General features: G+C 52.5%; 1 protein-coding gene across 1 annotated transcript in view; it reads left to right on the top strand.

Moving 5' to 3' along the window:
- The window catches only part of COL23A1 (collagen type XXIII alpha 1 chain), a 352,222-nt gene that overhangs the window by 301,404 nt on the left and 29,770 nt on the right, over positions 1–21,048 (top strand). The window contains exons 4-5 of the mRNA XM_060092472.1: positions 2,593–2,600; positions 5,472–5,498. Coding sequence (XP_059948455.1) covers positions 2,593–2,600; positions 5,472–5,498 — 35 coding nt within the window. The remainder of the gene's footprint in view (positions 1–2,592; positions 2,601–5,471; positions 5,499–21,048) is intronic.

Genomic DNA, 21,048 nt, shown 5'->3' with positions numbered 1-21,048 from the left:
GGTACGCGGGCCTCTCACTGCTGTGGCCTCTCCCGTTGCGGAGCACAGGCTCCAGACGCGCAGACTCAGCGGCCATGGCTCACGGGCCCAGCTGCTCTGCGGCATGTGGGATCTTCCCAGACCGGGGCATGAACCCGTGTCCCCTGCATCAGCAGGCAGACTCTCAACCACTGCGCCACCAGGGAAGCCCCACAGTATGACCCTTTTAAAACATAAACCAGGTCATATTATCTCTGCTCAAAACCCTGCAAGGGCTCCCATCTCAGAAAGAAGATAAAGTCCTACAAATCACCTACAAGGCCCCCCCCAATCTGCCTCCCAGCACTAATAGCGCCCCGTACCCTGCTCTGCTGCCTGTCTCTTTCCATGACACTGTCGCCTTCCAGGTGATGTACTATTTATTATGCTTATTGTATCTCAGCTGTCCTCTCACTAGAAGGGGACAGGGATGCTTAGGACAAGGATGCTTGTCACTTTCACTGCTGTATCCCACTTTCCCAGAACAGCATTTAGAACAGTAGGCACTCAGTGAATGTCTGTGGGACGAGTGAAGAGGGTGATGAGTGAAGAAGCTATTGCAACAGTCAGGAGATGCTGGTAACATGGATGAGGTTGTGGTATTGGGGAGAGACCAAAGGGGATGGGCTTCAGAGCAACAAACAGTGGATGTGCCAATAGAGCATGTCGAGAGGGACTCCTCATTTTCCCGTTCACCAGCTGGGCAGGAGGGGATGCCATCCACAGAGACCAGGAGCTGGAGAGGAGCACATTGGTGGGCAGAAGACTGTGAGTGTGACTGTGCATCCTTGTTTGAGGAATCATGGGATTATTCAAGGGGAAATCAAGCAGGCAGCTCAAAAAGGGAGCCTGGGCCTCAAGGCATGGTCAGGACTGGAGATGTACATTTGGGACACTTCCACCTATTGTAGCCATGAGCATGGAAGAGCTCCTTGGGGAAGATGGAGAGAAGAGACTGATGAGCAGGGAACTGAAAAGAAGAAAGCTTAGACTTGATCCCTGAGGAGCCTTGGCATGTGAGGCTGGGAGAGGAGAATGAGTCAACTGAATAGCCAGGGAGGTGGGAGGAGCTGTCATCTTGGGAAGCCAAAGGGGGACAGCACTTCTAGAAGGAGGTAGAAGATGAGTCCAAGGAGGAGAAGAAATCCTGTCGGGCTTATTGATTGGAGGAGGTCGTTGGAGACATGGTGAGTGCCATTTTGGTGGAGGGATAGGAATGGAATCCAAACCATAGGGTCATGAGGTGAGTGGAAGGTGAGTGAGAGGAGACCCCCGCCTTCCAGCAGTGCAGCTGTGAGGGAGAGAGGAGCTGGGGCAGGAACAGAGGAGGGCATTGAACAAAGGATTGTTTCTCATGTTCAGAGCTGTGGGGAAGGATCTGCTTGAAGGGCAGGCTTGACCAGGGGAGCCTGGGGGCGGCAGGGTCCCAAAAGGAAGAGGCGGGTCAGCTCCTCTGAGTTGTCAATAAAAATAATCAATAAACAATCTATAAAAGGAATAGAAAAGAGTTTTACTTGAGCCAAACTGAGGACTATAGCCCAGAAGCCAGCCTCACAGATAACTCTGAGAAACATGCAGAGAAGCATGGTTTTCAGCACAGTTTTATGTCTTGTCAGAACGAAGAACCACAAGTCAGGGATACATTCCTTCAAGGTTTCAAAAAAACAGATCAGCAAGTACACAGTGAGTCAGTATGGCTTTGGCACCTGGGAAGGGAATCTTATCCTCAAAGGAGGACCAGCATTGGCCTCCCAGGAAGGGAGGCATTTAATCTTTATTTTTAACATGGACATTCTTTACTTCTGGTCAATGTGCCCTTTTCTTTAATAATTAAAGCAGGTGTACAGTGTATGTTTGATAGGCCACAAACAGGATGTTTTAGTTAGCAGAAAATCCAAGTTAACTCATGTATAAGCCAGAATGACTTCCCCATGCCTCAATATGTGAACATTTCTTCTATCAGAGTTAACCTGAGGGGCACGGAGCAGAGGCCGGGCACAGGTGCAGGTACAGTCAGGTGTGGGCGTGTGGCATCAGAAAGGCAATGACAAGTCCACCTGGTGGCTTTTCTCTTTTTTGTAAAACAGAGAGCAGGCTGAAAGAGATATGCCAGCTGTACGGTTGTCCACATGGCCAACAACCTGCCCAGCCCCTAGTCTAGGCTTAGGGAACACACAGACCACTCCCCCGCCACGTTACGTTCTCAGGCATTAGCACCATCATGCATTAGTTTCTCAAGCGAAAAATCATTGTCTCATCTCTCTCCTTCCTCTATGCCCGATGCACCTCTCCACTCATCCTCCACCATTAAATCCATGAGCAAGTCCTGTCTGTCCTCTCTGATAAGTACCATCTGACTCACTTCTCTTCATCTCCACTGCCAGCCCCCAAGTCCAGGCCACTGTCACCTACAGGGGGACAACTGCAACCCATCCTCATGCCCACTCACACCCCCTCAAATCACTCCTCTGTGCAGAACTCTTCAGTGGCCGCCACTGTCCTTCAAATCACGCTCTGCTGGACAATGACGTGGAAACGAGATGCTGTGGTCTGGCTGGCTTGCCTTCTCCCCAGGCCCTCCTGTGCTGCAGCCCACTCCGTTTCGCCTGGACCCTAGATGCCCAGTGACCTTGGCGTGTTCGGAGCTTTTCCCTCCTAGCCACGCTCTTCCCTCCCTGTTCCTCTCCCCGATAACTATTCCTCACGCTCTGGACTCAGCCTAGCCTCCCGACCCGAGTCGGCCCAGTCTGGCTCTGGCCCCTCGTTACGTGCTGGGAGCTTCCTGTGCTTCCTCCTTGTGTCGTTGTTTTCTTAAGTATTGATCCGTCCAAGGAAAATTCTGTGAGTCAGAGATCTTGCCTCTTTCACCACTGGTCCCATTAACCTGCACCCAGTGGCGATCCGTAAATATGTGTGGGCTGGCTGACTGCCGAGGGCCACCTCCCTGTGCCGGCCTCACTCTCCAGACTGAGGTCTGGGGCCTGGCCAGAGAGGGCAGAGGGGTCACTTGTTTGGCAGCAACATGGCTTTAGTGGAAAATGTGTAGGATTTGAGAGTCGGGAGACTTCCTTCGGGGATAAATTCCACCCCTAACCAACTATGTGACCTTAGACAAGTCATTTCTTTCTCTCTGAGCCTCTGTGTGGTCATCTGTCACATGGGTATGTTCATCATACCTCAAAGATTGTTGAGAAGGTCAAATGCTGTCACAGATGTGCAATATGGTTTGCACGCTGTAAGGTGAGGAACACCTGAGTGTTCTCCATGGGGTAAGTCTCAGCTTGCTGCACCAGCCTTCCCTGCAGCAGCCACCTGTGCTTCCAGACTCGCCCCCTTCAAATCCCCCACGTGCAGCCAGGCTCGGCACCGCTAACCCCGGAACTGGGCTATGGGCCCCCGACCCCACTACGTGTCAGCTCAGCCGCACACTCACACATCCAGTGCACCTAGGAGTAGTCTCACCTCTGCCCAGAATGTTTTCTTTCTCAAGTCTCTCCCTTTCCATAGAAATGAACCAACCCCTAGTGAGTTCCAAAATGTGTTCTTCAAGCAGGAACAGGTCTGATTCCTACCCTGCCTGCCAAAACCCAACACAGATGGGCCCCAAGCAAGAAGCAGCAGCAGCCTCATGTAATGCATGCAGGAACCAAAACTTTCTGGATTGTCTTTACCAGGCGCATGCCTACCCAGCCCCTCCAAGGACAGAGGCACTCCCTCTGCCCTGCCACTTGGCTTTGGGGCCAATGACATCATCAAAGCCTTGCGAGGAGGGGTGGTCAGGAGCTTTGTGAGAGAGTGGGCGGCCTTGGCGAGGGGACCCTCTCTCCCTTTGATGCTGACTGTGGCTTCTCTGCTTGTGTTTTGCAGGTCCTCCCGTAAGTGTCCTGGATTATGCTCTCTGCTCCTGAAAGATAAGACATTTTGTTTTCTCTTTGTGTAGCACTTTCATGAAAAATAATATTTGATTAGAGTGGTGTGTCCTTAAAATTAAATTCAGTCCCAGACAGGGGCCATATTTTTTTGTGATTTGTAGTTGAACGCAAGCACAGGATTCCATGGGCTTGACGTGCCCAGTGAAGCATCCTGTGACTGTTTTCCCTGAAAGAGAGCTGACATGAGCCTGGCTGCTCCTCACCAAATCTCTGGCTCAGCTTGATGCACAGCAATGCAAGCACCATGCCCATACTTCCTAAATGTTCAGCAGCAGTTGATCTGTGTAAACATTTTCATCTCACATGCTTTGGCAGAAAGGGCTCTGGAGTCAGGCAGCTATGCCAGGGATATGTTGCACTTGACCACTAGATCCTGGGGTCCGTTTTCCTTCTTTGCCAAAATATTTGACTCTCCGGGTTGGGCAACAGAGACCTTGAGAGAACAGCTGGCCAGTGAGGGTGCTGAGTTTGAGAAGGGTGTGATTGGTGCCCAATCCACAGCAGCCCCGGAAATCCCATTCCTTCTCCAAGACACATGACAAGTCTGCCTTTGATTCATCTTGGCAGTTTTTCAGAGCCTGATAAATCCTGATGAATGAATTCAAGAAGCACATTGACAGTCCTCTTGAGCCAAAATTAACCTTCTAAAGGAATTCCTTTCAGATGAGCAGCTTCGTTTTACTTTCACTTACCATGATTCATTTCCCGATCAGCACCTTTCAGAATCTGGACCTACTGATGCATGTAGCAGCACCACATTGAGCCAGAAAGTGAGAATGTCTAGATTTATGGGCTACGAGCAGTTTTTCACAACTGAGTCATTCCTGACTGTCACATGGAGGCTAGCCTGCATGAACTTGCCAAAGTGCATAATGCAGAGGGCTATGGAGAAAATTTGGTTTTTTGTGTTTTTTTCTTTTTAAACTTGGCTGTTAAACGACTAAGTGGATTAAACAAATGCAGAATTCTCAAGCTGCAACCTGAGATGGATGCCAATGTATCGGACACTGGCGGGACAGCCACTGCTCCGAGCACATGGGGTCAGAGAAGCATCCAGTAGCAGTAAAGGCGCCCCCATATCTCTGGTTTCCAAGGCTGTCTTCCTCAGGTCACCCCATCCCAGTGGCAACAGACAGGAAACCCATATCCTGCTCACTAGGCCCCAGATCAGGCCCCATTTAAGGAGCATTTTCCGTGGTAACTGTGATGCCACCCTCCAGAAGCCCACAATCCCACAAGGTCCTTGCCATGTGCCTTGGCTGACGTGGGGAGGACACGTGTGGTGTGTGCCCTGGCGGCCCCTCCAACCTGGCCCTATGAGGTGGGGAATGGGTGCTCCATCCCCCAGACCCATTGGAGCCTTGCATCCCCTCCCCCTTGAAGGAGTCAGTTACCAGCCAGCAGCCTCTGCTGCAAACCCTGCAGACGTTGGGGGGATCTGGGGCCCTGACTGAGTTCTAAGTGTTGCCATATGGTTTTCTGCCGAAAGTCTAATTATTAATGACGTATTAATTACCACAGGGGCAATCAGGACGAGATGGCTACCCGGTAATTTGCCATATATTTTTTTGCTCTCTTTGCCCTTTACTCTCAAGCCAGTATTCTTCCTCTGTGCCTTTATTTAACTGTCTGAATTCCTCTCCTCCTCCTCCTTCTCTGCTCCTCAGTGGCCGTGGTCTCTCTGTGGCGGGAGTAGCGTTAGCTCTGTGAAGATGCAAGATGTGCAGATCTGCAGGGCCCTGGCCTGGAGGGAACTGTCTGCAGCTCTAGCTGCCTTGCAGACAAATCAAATAGCCTTCAGGAAAGAGTCTCACTGGCGTGCTGAGTCCACCCAACACTGCTCTTCCTGGCCAGTGTGTCAGCCCTGAGCCCAGGGTCCAGCCCTTGGCTGTGGAGTGAGTGCCCTCCTGTGGGCTTGGCTGCCAGACTCTTTCCAGTGGACAGAAGACTCCCCGTCCCAGCCCACCATGTCCTGTCACCACTCGAGAACGAGAGACTGGTTAGTTCCAGTTCGGCCTTTTTGGTGTCGTTACTTCTCAGATCTTTTACAATTAAACCTAAAAGTTAGCTTATACTTGGAATGGATGTCCCAGCCTGGGCTGAGTGAGCACCACGTCAGAAGCAAGGTGAAATATGGCTGTGCCACTGTCCAGTCCTGCACGGAGGTTAAGGCCCATGAGAGCAGCATGCAGAAGTCCTGATAAAGAAAGAGCAGAGGGTAAGCCTGGTGAAGGAGAGCATGGCAGGACCATCCTGTTGGGGGATTTGTTCTGTGCCGCTGGCCAGGAGGATTCAGGGAGGGAAGTGGTGATGGATTCAGAGGCCGCTCTAGTGGCCAGCTCTGTCCAGAGTCAGGATTGGCTGGCAGTGGAGGGCGGGGTCAGGGGGTGGGTGTCCCCAGTCTTGCAGGAGCCACCTTCCCAGAAGTCTGTGGAGGGCCGTCCAGCCCTGAGCATCAGGGAGACCTGGGCATGGATTCCAACCCTGGTGCCTCCTAGCTGGGTGACCTTGGGGAAGGCTCTGGCGTTCTCTGAGCTTCAGTTTCCTGTTCTGTGAAATGGGGTCATGCAAGGCCTCCCTAACAGCACTGGAGCTGGGATTAATTAAGACTGAGGAGGTGATGGCTACACAAAATGGATCACAAACCCAGCCTACAATTCTTGGTGGCAACTTTGGGGGGCATTTACCTCATGTCTCGAGTGGTCCGTGCTCCACCCACCCAGGCAGCCAGGGCAGCTCCCCCAGCAGCAAGCAGCCCGGCCCCTCAGACCAGAAACATCCTGCTCTGTGTGGAGTAAGAACGAAATGCGAAGCCAGCCATGATCCACCTTCACCCCACAGGAGCACACAGGGGATCAGGGCACCTCCACCTCCCAGCAGCCTTTCCTGATTGGCCCACATTCCTAGACATGGCAGCTAGAGTCTTGGGGAACCACAGGCTTTTGCTGGGACATTTCAGCCTCGTGTCCTGGGCCTGCTCGCTTCACTAGCTCGGGAGCACTGGAAACCTCCTGACAGAACCACTCCTGGGATTACCTAGTTACCTTTTATACTCCAGGGTTACTCTTGGTTGTAGGTGCCCATGTCAAAAGCGGGATGGGTGGTGTCTGGGTGAGTGGATTTCTTCCCTCTTGCCCATTGTTGTCTTCTCTGAGCACACACGACCCAGGCTGTGAGCATCAGAGAGGCTGCTGACTGATTGTGGGAATCATTTTCCTCGGGCAAGTGTCAGGGGACTCCAGACCAGCTGCCAGGGGTCCAGTCTACCTCCCACAGAGCCTCTTGCCCTCTGCCACCATCCCTGCCCTCCCTCCCAGGACGGAGCAGGCTGGGAGTTGGCCAGCAAGCTCTGTGGGTGACAAGTAGGAGTCCTCCTTCAGAGTTAGGCAGCTGGGAATTGAATCCCCTCACAAGCTGTGAAGCTGGGGGCAAGCCCCTCAGCAGCCCTAAGAATCTGTTTCCTTCCATGTGAAGAAGAGAGCTGGGATTTAGGTAAAGTGGGGTCACAGCAAACGGTGGTCAGGTGACTAGGGCCATTACAGGGCTGTCAGGGAATTAAGCCTGGTGTTTAGTGTGTGTGGTTTTTGGCACTGAGCCTGGGTCAGGGACAGGGATCTGTGAATTTGAGGTGGGGAGGCCAAGGGAGGGATGTGCATGCAGTGTGTCCACCTGGTATGAAGTTGGGAGCTTTCTGGGAAGGGAGCAGGTTAGGGCCCAGCAAGCCTTCCCCACTGCCCGTTTGCAGACAGCACTAGCAGCCCACGCCCTTGGCCCCTTAAGCTTCTCATCACTGGGCAGCCCTGAGAAGGCTGGGCCCGGTGAGGGGTGAGGAGAAGCTGGTATCATACCCACAATGACCCCAGGGCTTTTCCTGAGGTCGCCCACCCCAGTTTGCATGCAACTCCACTTCCACACGGATCTGGGCATCTTCCCTGACTGGGCTGGCCTTGCCTGCTACTGAGTTCAAGGTGTTTGTGCCTCCAGTGCCAGGAGCCAGCCGACTCACCCAGCTGTGTGCCTCCAAGCACCCTTGTTCCATCAGGCCGCACAGGCTGTCCCTTCGGTGGAGGGATACAGGGTGGAGGTGACACTCCACCTGGCTTTCCCCAAAGGAGGGAAGCAGGCCCATGTGGGCAGGCGGAGGTTGGGAGGGAATTACGTAGGCTCGGGGGACCCATGTGTTTTAAGCTGAAATTCAGATCTCTCAGCCTGTGGAGGGCCTGGCTCCCAGCCCGAGCTCTGCTGACAGACGGCTCCGTGTAGTCATCCCAGGGTTAGGGCAACCCCTGCAGCACGAGGGGCCTGGCCACCTGAGAGGCACCTCGTGTACTGAGTATTCACAGACTTTGCGTCTGTCTGACCCCAGTCCCGTCCTGGCTCAGCTGTGCGGTCTTGGGTACTTGGTCTCTTAGAACGTGGGGAGATCACACCTACAGAGTTGGAGACTTAAAGGGGGGAACACACGCAGAGCCCAAGTGCAGCACGGCAGGTGGCAGCCCCTTGATAATATCTCTATCTTTCCTCACCCCACAAAACCTCAAGGAAAGGAAAGACAGGCTGAGGAAATCATTCTGATCCACCGACACACATTGGCAGCATTTGGAAAGGAAAATGGCTTTGAACAGTCAGTTTTAGAAAAAGTTTTGGGGGCTCCTTTCTTTTTCTTGAACTAAACTTCAAGACCAGCTTCAGGGAGTGTTTTGTTTTGTTTTGTTTTGTTTTTCCTTTATGCTAAAAACATGTCACTTCCTAAAGGGAAGTAAGAGCAAGAAAAGAGTCAAGCAGGATGCTTGTGGTAGAGACTGTGCTGGCTGCATGTTCTGGATTAATCCAGTGTGGCTGCCCACCCCGTAAGGAGACCAGCTGAAACCAGGTCCATGTATGGACCCTATAGGGGCTGTAGGGGGACAGGGCCATAGGAGCTAAGCATGTCTGTGGGGCAGGCTGTGGACTGAAAAGGGCCTCGGTCACCTTGTCAACAACCTCCCTGTACAGAGGCCAGCCTGTCCTTTTCTGCTGCCAAGCGTTCATGAATAGCTCTCTGCTGATGACAAAAGAAGCATGTTTTTTATAAAACCTTCCCCAAATAGAGAAAAGCACAAAAAAGAAAAAAGCAATCATCCATAATCCTACCACCCACAGATAAGTCCTCTCAATATTTGGGCATTTGTTCTTCCCATAATTTTTGTGTACAAATTTGTTTTTATAGTTATTATTCTAAAAATGGGATTACAGTGGACATACGTTTTTGTGGCCTGTTTTTTTCACTTAATATAGCATGAGATTTTTCCACATCATTAAGAATTCTTATAGAAAGTAATAGCCGCATAGCATTTTATCACATATATAATTGATTTAACCAGTCTCCAAGTTATATTATTTATATTGACCATCTTTCACCTTTGTAGTCAACGTCGTGGGAATTAATCTAGGCTTATTTCCATGATTATCTCCTTTGAATAAATGTCTAGAAGTTGAATTGCTGGCCCAAAGGGTTTGCACATGTTTAAGGTTTTTGATGTGTACTGCCAAATTGCCCTCCCAGAGGCTGTGCTAATTTACATTCACACCAACAGCACATGAATGCTACATGTTGCCCCAAGCCCTGGCCAATCATGGGTATTATACTTTTAAATCTGTGCCGATATAAGTTAAAAATTTATGGATGTACGTATGTATCTTGTTTTAATTGAGGGTGTATTTTCATTAGAAGCACGGTCTCAGAGATTAAACTAGCGTTGATAAATATTGTGTAATTCTAACTGCTATCTGGTGATAGAACTTGGAATTGCAGGTATAGAATTTAAAGAGATCACCAGCATTTGAGAGCTTTCAGATTCCAATTGATCCAGGGACAGCACATATCATGGAATCAGCCACACACGGGAGAATTTTGAACTCAGAACATTGTCAATCCAAGGTGGGACCTGCAGAGGAGCCCTGGGCCCAGCATTCTTACATTAGGGGGTAGTAATCAGCATTTATGTTGATAAAGTGATTTTGCCATCTCATAAACAGCAGGCTTGGCTCTGTTCAACAAATCCAGAAGGTGTGTTGTGTACTAAGGTAGCACAGAAAGAATCAGACCCAGTTGCAGCCTTTGGGGAGCTATGGGGGAGGGGGACCAACAGCCAATTAGCCATGGGATAGAGAGGGAGGGACAGCTAGGGGTCACTGTGACCTTCCTAGAGGTTTCTTCTCACAAACTCTTTTTTTCCACTCCAAACTGTGGCTTCTGTCTAGGATGAAAAGACCTGTCTCTCGTGCAAGGCTCAGTATTGCCTACATCTTGACTTTGGCACAGACAAAGTCTCATCATCTCCTATTTACAACATCAAAATCCTCACATTTCCTCTTTTTTGGTATTTGGACTTTTTTGACTCAGCATTGAGCTTTAGTGACTTTTGCATTTGTTTTACACCTTCAGAATACAATTCAAACATTTTTGGAAAATGTGTATTTGGTAAATCTTCCAGGGCTTAAGATTTGTGTATTTGAATGTATGAGGAGAGTGTTAGGTTGTGAGGTACATAGAAATGATGAAACCCAGTGAGGGCCAATGGTACAGAGGCCCTGGAATGGGGGAGCATGCCCACTTCAGAAACACCATCGGTCATTGTCTCTGTGCCAGGTGCTTTTCTGGGTCTTTGGACTAGCACCAAACAGGAGTGACAAGTGAGGAAGAGAGAAACAAACAAGTAATAAACCAACAAGATAGCTTCAAACAGTAAAATGTGCTAGGGAATAAAGCAGGGGACGTGATGAGAGGGCTGACTGAGTGGATGGGTGGGTATAATTTGGATTAAATAATCAGAAGTCTCTTGGGGAAGATGACATTTGAGGTGAGACTTAAATGATGAAAAGATGTACCAATCTTTGGGGGGGATGGTGAGAAATGCTCCTGGCAGAGGAAGAAACAAGTGCACAGGTCATGAGGTAGGAACAAGCGTCGTGTGTCCAGGGTATGTGCGAGGCCAACATGGCTGAAGTGAGCGAGCAAGTGCGAGGAAATGATAGAAGGGGAAATCAGAGAGGTCTCCAAGGCTGTGTGGGATAGAATCTTATAGGCCACGGTGAGAGGCTGACCCAGGCAGGAGGCCAAGGAAACTTGGCTCTGTGTTTACAGAAACTACCTGTCCACAGAGACAGCTGCCTTGACAAGGGTGGGGAGTCTCTCTCCTCCCAAGGGAGCTAGAAGAAAGGACTGTCCACTCTCATCCCCCAGAAGCCTTTCCAACAGGCCTGGGAACAAGTGCACAGACCAAGTGCTTGCTGGGGGCATGATTGCCCGCATTCCCACCCTGGGAGATTGATGGTCTCGGCCCTGCTGGACAGAGGAGGAAGCTAGGCTCAGACACCGATAGGACTTGGCCAAGAGACAAGGCCCACCCACATGGCAAAGCCCCGATGAGCACGCAGCCTGAAGACTCTCCATCACACCAGCCACCCTATCAGTAAGCAGGTTGTTGCAGCAGACCAGGGCTCAGACTGTGCATTGGTAGAAGAGTCTTTCTCCTCCCACCACCCAGAGAAACAGAATATTTGGGGTGCATTTTCTGTTTCTCTTCCTCATCCCTGTTTTTATCTGGCCCTGGAGCTCTCTCCCCATTCCACCCCCATTATCAAATTGTTAAGACCCTTTCCTGCTTTCCATTAAAAAAAACAAACAAACAAACAAAAACGGAAAACCAGTTCTAACTTAAATGAAGAAGAAAATTGCTTCATTCCACCTTCTTTCCTATTCCTCATCCATGTGTCTGTATCATAGCGATTATTAGAAATTAGGGTTCCCCTCGTGGTGGAATGTCCAGTTCCATTTCCCTGGCCAGGAGCAGCTGAGTGAAGCAAAGAGACCACAGCCATGATCAAGTCCCTTTGCACCCCTGCCGGTAGGCAGTCACTTAGCCTTTCTGTCCACATTTGCAGTGTGAGGCTTGGCCTGGATGAAAACATTAGGGATTGGATCTGTGCAGCTCTTCACAGTTTCAAAGTACATCATATCCCTGGACGTGATGATTTGTGCCCGTTTTGTGGACTGAAAAACTGAAGCTTAGAGTGGCCATGCCAGTTTTCCAGATCTCAGAGTGGCAAGCACATGGGGCCTGGCTTCCCCCTGAAGACTCCCTAGACCTTTCCGCACAGAGACCTTTATGGCACAGTGGGTAAGGCTGTAATGCATCCAGACAGGGCCTCGGACCCCACAGAGGAAGGGGGAGCTAACTCTGCCTGGGACAAGGGGAGGCTTCATAGAAGAGGGACAGTTGGGGCATGTCTTGAGGGATGAGTAGGAGTTTGGCACGAAGACAAGGTAGGAGGCATTCCATGCAGCTCCAGCACAGGCACAATGTAAACAGCAGGGGGCGAGATGTGGTCCCATGTGCCGGTGGACAGGGACTCTGAGGGAGGGCAGGGAAAGGCGGGAAGATGATGCTGAGTGGGGCAGAAATGTATATTGGAAAGGCCTCCCGGGCTACAGGGCAGAGACTGGAGGAAGGGGGTCCAGGTAGAAAGCAGCTACAATAATATCAGGCACTGAAATAAGAATGTCCCAGTAAGGATGGAGTAAAAGGGGCAGACTGGAGAAATGAGGGCTGGCGGGAGTTGCAGGCTGGCTCTGACAGGTGAGGGACCAGAGCCAGAACTCCTCATGCTTGGCAGCACCCAGTTCCCCAAGCACCACCTATCTGGGACGGGGACGGGGGGGCAGGCAGCGCTGCACGTCGTCTCCAGAATCAGTCATGGGGACATCGACAGCCTAGGCCCCGGGGGACAGCATAAGCTCTGAGCAGAAATGTGGGATATGAGACAGGGCCTCTGCCTGGGACCAATTTTGAAATGAATAACTCAGACTGTTTGGAATTAATCAAGTGAACAAAAAAGGACCACAGGGCACCACACATTCATATGCTTTTTTGCACTCTCATAGTTCAAAAACAGCTTTGATTGTAATAATATAATTAGTTAAATGATTCATCTGTAATATCCCAAATTCATCTGTTTTTAGATTTCAGCATCGTACATCTCATTTTCATCTGAGCCTTGCAGTGCTGCTCCCCAGCTCCCCAGATTCTGGGTGGAGCAGGGATGGGATGAAAGCAGATTTTCCGAGCCCCACTAATGGCCCCCAGCTTGGAACCTTGGGGAGCCACAGCCGGGCCCCAGGGAAAGGGCCACCGTGCCGGCCTTTCCTCCCTCCTCCCCAGCGTCCCTCGAAAGCCCAGGACAGGTGCTCCTTCACCCAGGCTCCTTGCCTTGGGCCCATGCTTTATCCCATGTCCCTCAAGTGTCACATGTGGGGCAACCAAAGGACCAGAGGGCTGAGCTGCTGCTCTTGCCCCTGGTTCCCAGATGCCCTGCTTACCCTCGGCAGCCTTTTGCATCGTCCTGGCAGTGGCCCGGGAGCCCCCAGCCCCAGATACAAACCTCCAAAGGAGGTGCCATCTTCCCACATCCAGCTCTGGGATTGCTATCAGCAGGAACAGGCCATGGAGGGCCAGCAGAAGTTGGTCCTGCCCTTTGCAGGTGTGACTGTGACAACATCTTTGCTGGTCCCTCTTCCCACTTCCCCCAGGCAGCAAAGCACCCTCACCCCCCAAGGAAGAACATGTTCACAGACCTGCACTAGGCCACTGGGACAAACTCAGTTCTTCCAAGTAAATAGATTTGAGAGAAAGCAGTTTTTTGGGGTATGAAGCTAGTCCACCCAGCTCCTCCTGAAATCAGGGATTGGCCCCCTGTCCTGCCCATGCAGTGGAGAGAGAGTGGGCTTTGGGGCTCCGCAGACCATGTGATCTCAGGCATGTCCCTAACCCCTCTTCAGCCACTGGGGGAGCCAGGTAATTGACTCCATGAGAGCCCTAACACTGGACATACAGGCTGGGTTCAGTGACAGTTCTTGCTGCCGTGATGATCACTGACCCCAGCAGGGGAAGCCCTTGAGGCTGAAGGAGCCCCTCCGAGGATAGTGTCCCCAGTGCCCAGATCCCAGGATGTGGCCCAGGGGGCAGGAGTCAGCGGGTGCCCATGACAGCCTTCAACAGGTCAAGAGTGCCCTCTGGTGCTCCCAGGCCAGGCACTGGCATCAGTAGGAAACTGGACATTGATTCATAGAAGAGTTCCCTTGACAGCTGGTTCACTCAACAAATATTTACTGTGTTCTCACTATGTATGTGGCACTTTGTTTGGTATTTGGGATACAATTAGTGAGAAATACATCCGGAGTCCCTCCCCCCATGGAGGCTGTGATTGAGTGGGAGAGAGAATCAAAATTCAGGGCCGGGAAGGAACAACAGGTTGCTGCGACTGTCTTTGACCTGGGCCTGGCCTGGTGGGAGTCGGGGCACCAACTCCCAGGAAGGGAGGTGTGAGCCGAGGTCGGAAGGCCAAGTCGGGGCTGACAAATGGGAGCTTTGGGGGAATGTCCAGAGAGAGGGTACACCCAAGACAGGCCAGGCTGGGAGGGAACAGGAGAGGGGGGTCAGGGGCCAGCAGCCATGGAGTACCCAGCTTCATTGAGCAAGTGGTTGCCTCCCTAAGGGACCACAAGGTGGAGGGAACTTGCAGTAGCATCCAACCTGGGAAGGTCCAGGCTTAAACAAAAACTTTGCAGAACTATCAGGCTGCCCAGGAAGCAGCGAGTTCCCCGTCACTGGAGGTATACAAGCCAGGGCTGCATACCCACCTTTCAGGAGGGACATCTAGGGAGACGTTGGCCCCAGTGGGTCATCTTCTATACAAGGGAGGGTCCTTCCACTAATGGGTCCTCCCTTTTGGGCTACTCAGACCCAAACTCAGTGGGACAGGATGACACAAGCCCAGCCGGGGAAGGGGGCACTTCAAAGATTCACAGACATCCCTCAGAGCCAGGCCTCTAGTGGGCACTGGAGCCTCCGGGACAGTCACAGTGGGGAGGGGAGGCACTGGGAAGACAGAGCAGAGGGTCAGTAACTGAGGAACTATATGGGATGAGGGGGAGTTGAGGTAGACTTCTCAGAGGTGACACGTGAGTCTGGAAGGAGGACCATGGAGGCAGAAGAGGGGTCCTTGAATGTCAGGCCAAGGGGCACTGCGGCTCTGCCCTGAGGGCGGGGGTGAGGCTGAATTAGGTGCTGACGAAGCCAGAGAGGGATGGTGAGGTGGGAAGCATGCAGGGTTTAGGCAGGAGATTTAGGCTTATGTCCCAGGCCAAGATGGCCATGCCTGGCCTCCCCAAGCTTCAGTTTCTTCATCTGTGGAATGGAGGTAATAATGACACCTGCTTAACAGGGCTGTGCTCAGGGTCAGTGACATCCAGATGAGAAGGCAAATGTGTATGTCTTTTAGTTCCACCCCTTTTCCTGGATTCTTACCCCAAAACTGGCCCAGCACATTACAGTCACACTCATTCAACCCTTTTGGGTGCCAAGCTCCAGGCTGGGCACTGTCATCTATAGGAAACCATTCCAGCCACACCACACCCACTTTCCCCAGGAGGAAACAGGCTCCAGGGAAGTTAAGCAGTTCACTCCAAGGTCTTCTGGGTAAAAACAAAACAATCACTATGACCCCCGCTCCTTCTCTGAGTAGGAAGGATGGGCATGTGGGGATAGGAGGCAGGGAGGCTGGTGGAGACTGGTCCAGAAGAGAGGCCAAGCCCTAGGCAGGGCTGAGTGGGGGACTGGATGTGGACGTGGTTTGGAGAGATGGTTCAGACCTAGAATTGCAGGCTCACAAGCTCATTGATACATTCCAGGGGCCAGCCAGGTGAAGAAATAGGGGAAACTGGCTGGGTGCAGGAGAGTGTAAGGAACAGCTGGGCTTGGGCTGAACTGGGGGGATACATGCCCCATCTAAAGGGGGCGCTGCAGCTCAGCCCAAGCAGGTCGATCATTACCACATCTCCTAACATATCAAGAGAAGCTGAAGGGACTTCCCTGGTGGTGCAGTGGTTAAGAATCCGCCTGCCAAGGCAGGGGACACAGGTTCTATCCCTGGTCTGGGAAGATCCCACATGCCACGGAGCAACTAAGCCCATGTGCCACAACTACTGAGCCTGTGCTCTAGAGCCCACGAGCCACAACTACTGAGCCCACATGCCACAACTACTGAAACCTGTGCACCTAGAGCCCGTGCTCCACAAGAGGAGCCACTGCAGTGAGAAGCCCGCGCACTGCAACGAAGAGTAGCCCCTGCTCGCCGCAACTAGAGAAAGCCCGCACGCAGCAACAAAGACCCAACGCAGCCTGGAAGGAAGGAAGGAAGGAGGACGGGAGGAAGGAAGGGAGGGAGGGAGGGAGGGAGGAAGGAAGACATAAGTTTATTTTTAAAAAGTGCTTCTAGAGCTTCCCTGGTGGCGCAGTGGTTGAGAGTCCGCCTGCCGATGCAGGGGACATGGGTTCGTGCCCCGGTCCGGGAGGATCCCGCATGCCGCGGAGCGGCTGGGCCCGTGAGCCATGGCCGCTGAGCCTGCGCGTCCGGAGCCTGTGCTCCGCAACGGGAGAGGCCACAGCAGTGAGAGGCCCGTGTACCGCAAAAAAAAAAGAGAAGCTAGAAATACAGGTTTTATACAAAATCTTTGGATTCTTAAGGATTCCAACCAATCCGTTAACAGTGGGTGACCATTGTGTCATCCATGGAAACCAAAGAGGGCCTACCCCAAAGCCCAGGGTTTCAGAGAGGCTGGAAATTCAAATGTGAGTGAGGATGGGAGGAAGCAGGCAAGTGGACCCACAGACTAAGGCTCAGGGCAAGAGGGCAGATCAGGAGTGTGGCCTGGGGCCTCAGGGGTCCCTGCAGAGCACCCGCTGTCGCCTCTGTGTCTGCTATGAGCTCTGTCAGTCACTCTGTCCCCTGGTGTCTTAGTAATGCTGTGTCTCACTCCCACCGTCTGAGCTGGGCTGTCCCAGGCAGGCCACTCCCCTTTAGACTGCCTCCATCATGTAGTTCCAGCCACAATGGGACTGTCACCCTTCTGATCCATCCTGCTAGATCTTCACCCTAGCAGAAGCTGCCACCAAAATGGGTGCCTCAGCCTGTCTGCTATTTCCATTGCCTTCCATCAGACCAGCCCCATGTGCCTGAGCTGGAGATGCCAGGCTAGAGGCAGCTCTCAGCAGACAAGCTCGATTCACTGACCCAGCTTCCATCCTCCCACACCCAATGGGAGTCAGGTCCGTCACCACCCTTCACCCCACCCTGGAACAATTTTTCATGATACCTAACAGGGTAATCATGTAACAGGCAAATGTGTAATTTAAGCAGGTACTTTGGGATCAGTTCAAAGGCATAGCACCATCTCTTCTAGCCACGATGTATAATGGACGTAGGTGTAATTGCTTCCAGTGCATGCAAGATATTCACTGAGCATGCCCTCTCTGCAAAATAGAAGCCAGCTGGCTTTCTGGCCTCACAGAATCATAGACCTAAAGGGACCTAGAGATTTTCTAGGCCAAGGGTTACAAACCCAGATGCCCCTACAGAGCTGGCAGGTCACCTCAGCAGGATAGCAGGCCAGGTGTGAGGCCCTAGGGTGGGGTGGAGCCTGTAGCCTGGAGGCTAAAGGAGCACTTGACCCAGCAGGTATTGCCATGCACATGGGACCCAGGGTGCACGATCTTCAACTTTTCAAGAAAAGTCCATACTCCAGATGTTTATGTGAAACGTCACAATTTTTAAATGTTGCAACAAATTTGGTTAGTTTTGCTTTTTTTTTTTTTTTTTTTTAACTGCATGGACCAAACCAAACCTGGCTCCAGGCCAGCCCTGCCCTCTCCTGTACAGACGAGGAGTGGGAGGGGACAGCGTGGGCAGGCCAAGGAGCAAGTGGAGGGCAGGGCTCTGACCTCGGCAGGCTCCTAGGTCCCCACCAAGCTAAAGCCCTCACAGCTTGCTATGAGTTAGGTGCAGTAGGTGACTGCAGAGCCCACTCTACAGAGGGCCCCAGATCCCAGGAAGGGGATCCCCAGGAGGAACCATGTGCCACCACCAAGGCACGAGCTGCAGCCAGGCTGGACGTAAGAAGTGGGGGTCCTTTCTTCCCTTACCCTATGGTGGAATTCAAGTCTGGGAAATTGCTAAGCCCGGACAGTCTTGCTGTGGCCCATGTGTGTGCAAACAGCCTGGCCTGAGAAATCAGAACCACATGGTGCTGACCTGCCCAAGGGGGCTGCCCACCCACCCCCTTGCCCACTGGACAGCCCTAATGAGACAGCCTTTGACAGGAATGTGCACGTCCCAGGCTGGGACCCCAGGCCCCAACAGCCTTGTAATTTGATGAGTTGTCAACATCTGGGCCATAATTACTGGGTCCCGGACTGATAATCCTGGTAAGCCCCCTCATCCAGGGGCCCTGTTCTGGTGCCTTTGGAGGGGTCCATTCCCCAAGGGGATCTGTCAGCATTAATTACAACCAGAAAGCAAGATAGTCACCCAGCTCTGGCCCGTCTGAGCATTTACTCCTGTCTCCGTCTAAACACAACCCGTGTACTGATTTACTTCAGTTCAACAGATACTCTTACCAATTGGGAGGGCTGAGCCATAGCTAACAGGGAGGAACAGAACCAGCCAGCCGTGTGCAGAGGAAATGGTTGACACAACGTCTTTGCCTCAGGGCTCCTCCGAGGCTTTGTTCCCTGATGAACATTGAGAAGCTCCAGTGATGGAGTCGGCATGCTCCATGGCCCAAACTTACTTCCCCAAGAAACCTCCCCTCTTTTGCCATAGTCGTTAATATTTCTCAGAAAATGGCTCCATGGAACCCTGCTTAGGAAATACCCAATAGGGTGACGGAGGGAGGGAGCAAACCCATGAAGGTAGGAGATGACAGCAGGCACAGCCTGGCGTCCCATTGCCGGCCACTAGGAAGGCCACACAAAGGTCCCTCCCCAGCACTGCCCACCCGAGAGCCAGTGCAGACTCCACCTCTGTGTCCACTTCCCTGTAGGGTCTCATGACTTGGGTTGGTCTGAAAGAGGAGACAAAGGAGACTAACCTGGGACCCATGTTGAACTCGTCAGTTGAGAGAAGGACAAGACCTCCATTTTACGGCTAAGGAAACTGAGGCTCTGGGCTGCTCGGGTCCCTGAGCGAGGCAAGGGGCCTGGGCCAGCACGGGGGCTGTGTCCTCCTGGCGTGCGATTCAGCGCACCACAGGGTTTTGTTTGCTTCCACACATCCGAAAGCATCCTGGAGCTCCGCTGATCTGCACCAGGGAGGAGTGATTTAAAGCAGAACCCAGGCTTGTAAACAGCTGTGGGGCTTCATGGAGGACAGAAGGGGATGAAAACCCCTGGTGAATTCCACCGCTTTGATCAGGCAGGGGAGGCAGCTGGCAGGAACCGAGCGCCTCCGGGCATAGTGCCGTGGCGTCTGACTCTCAGGATCACCCATTCTGTGGAAGCTGAGGCTCAGAGGGGGGATCTGAACCCAGGGAAGGCCCAAGCCCTGGCTTCACTCCACGGGCTGCCCAGTATCGTTCCTTCCGCTCCTCTGGTGGGCGACCCAGGGGGAGAAGCAGGTGGAGCGGCTGATGGTCGGGGAAGGGGAGGGCTGCCTTGATGGAATAAGACCCCATGCCACCAAGGCCATGCCTACACCCAGTCTGGGGCTCTGCTCTTCCAGATGGCCTGGCTTCCCAGAACCAGCTTGTCAGCTGCTGGGGCACTCAGCCTGGACCTTGTCCTGCCTTGGTCCAGCCTGACTACTGGACCCACCCCATGTTTGTCCCTGGCTCCCATCTGACCAGCCCCTGACCCTTCCCCAGAATGTTTCTCCTCCTCTCAGAGCACCCAGAGCCAGGCTTGGGCCTCCCTCCAGCACATGGAAACACCTGGTTCATAGATGGTCCACATAGCCTGCCATCAGAGTTGCTTTGCTAAGACTCAGCCAGGCACTGAGATGAGAGAGTCCAGTGAGGCTGGGAACATTGCCCTCCGGGAGACCCACAAGCAGAATGGTGGCTCAGGCAAATCTTGCAGGAAAGAACCCTATTTCATAGGGTGTAACCCCTTATTTGACCATAGTATTCCCTTCCCCAGGCAAGCCGGTTACACCCTGCAAGATACTGTTCCTCGGACACCAGTTTGGGAAAGGCAGTATGTAGGCGGTATGTAGAGGCAGGACCCATCCTCTAAGGTTCACAGCCCAGGGCCCAGCCTCCCCCAGGATAAGAGGGGTCAGAATCATGCCCCAGAGCTAGGCAGGTCCATCTGACTCCAAAGCCAGGCTGTTTCCTCCTCCACCCCACCCTTCTGTGAGTCCCCTCTTCAGTGACTCCCAGTCACCACTGGTCACCTATGAGCCTCTCCAAGGGTCAGCTATTTCCCCAGAGACAGAATTCAAGGGCCTGGGCACAGTCTTCTTGCCCAGGTGTCACCAGAGGTGAGCCCAGAGCCACCTCCTCAGACTAAGGCCATGGCTGTGGGTCAGCTCCACCCACAAGGCTGGGTCAGCACCCTCTGGTCTCTAAATATTTGCACGTGGGCATTCTGTGTTTGCCAAGGGAATCTTCTTGGCATCATATCTAACCACATACAGCTCCAATCTTGGGTTCCCAGGGAATTCGAGATGACTGTCCTTCAGCCCTGCAATGGGCGTTTCCAAGATTGCTGCTCTTAATGCCCCCTCCTGCCATTATTCAGAAACTACAGACTTTATTCATGTTTTTAAAACTCCAAGACCTGAAAAAAAAAAAAAAAAAAAAAAACTCCAAGACCTGGGGGCCAAGGGCTCTGTGATCCCAAATACAGGCAGGGCCCTGGGTGGGAAACTTGGTTTTCTGCCACTTACGGGGTTTCTCACAAACAAGAAAGCTGGGGACCAAGGCTGCACCATCAATGTGCCATCGAGGACAGTCTTGGAGTTGGCAGAGGGGAGCATCCTGCCTGGAAGGCAGGATTCACTCTCAGGAAGGGGCAGCTGAGGTCTGGTCGTCAGAACGCTCTCAGAGAAAGCTGGTGGCACTGATTTTTTCCCCTCTGGGGTCGAAGCCAAGGGAACATCCCCGGGCTCCCTTCTGCAGTGGACACTTCTAGAAAAGCAGGGCACCATGGCGCTGCGTGCTTCACGTCAGCTGGAACTGGCCCTGGCAGAGGGTCAAAGTGGAAGAGGGTCCAGGGAGCTC

The sequence above is a fragment of the Mesoplodon densirostris genome, chromosome 3, assembly GCF_025265405.1.
Source record: "Mesoplodon densirostris isolate mMesDen1 chromosome 3, mMesDen1 primary haplotype, whole genome shotgun sequence".
In the NCBI taxonomy this organism is placed as follows: domain Eukaryota; kingdom Metazoa; phylum Chordata; class Mammalia; order Artiodactyla; family Ziphiidae; genus Mesoplodon; species Mesoplodon densirostris.
This window is presented reverse-complemented; position numbering and strand designations above follow the sequence as displayed.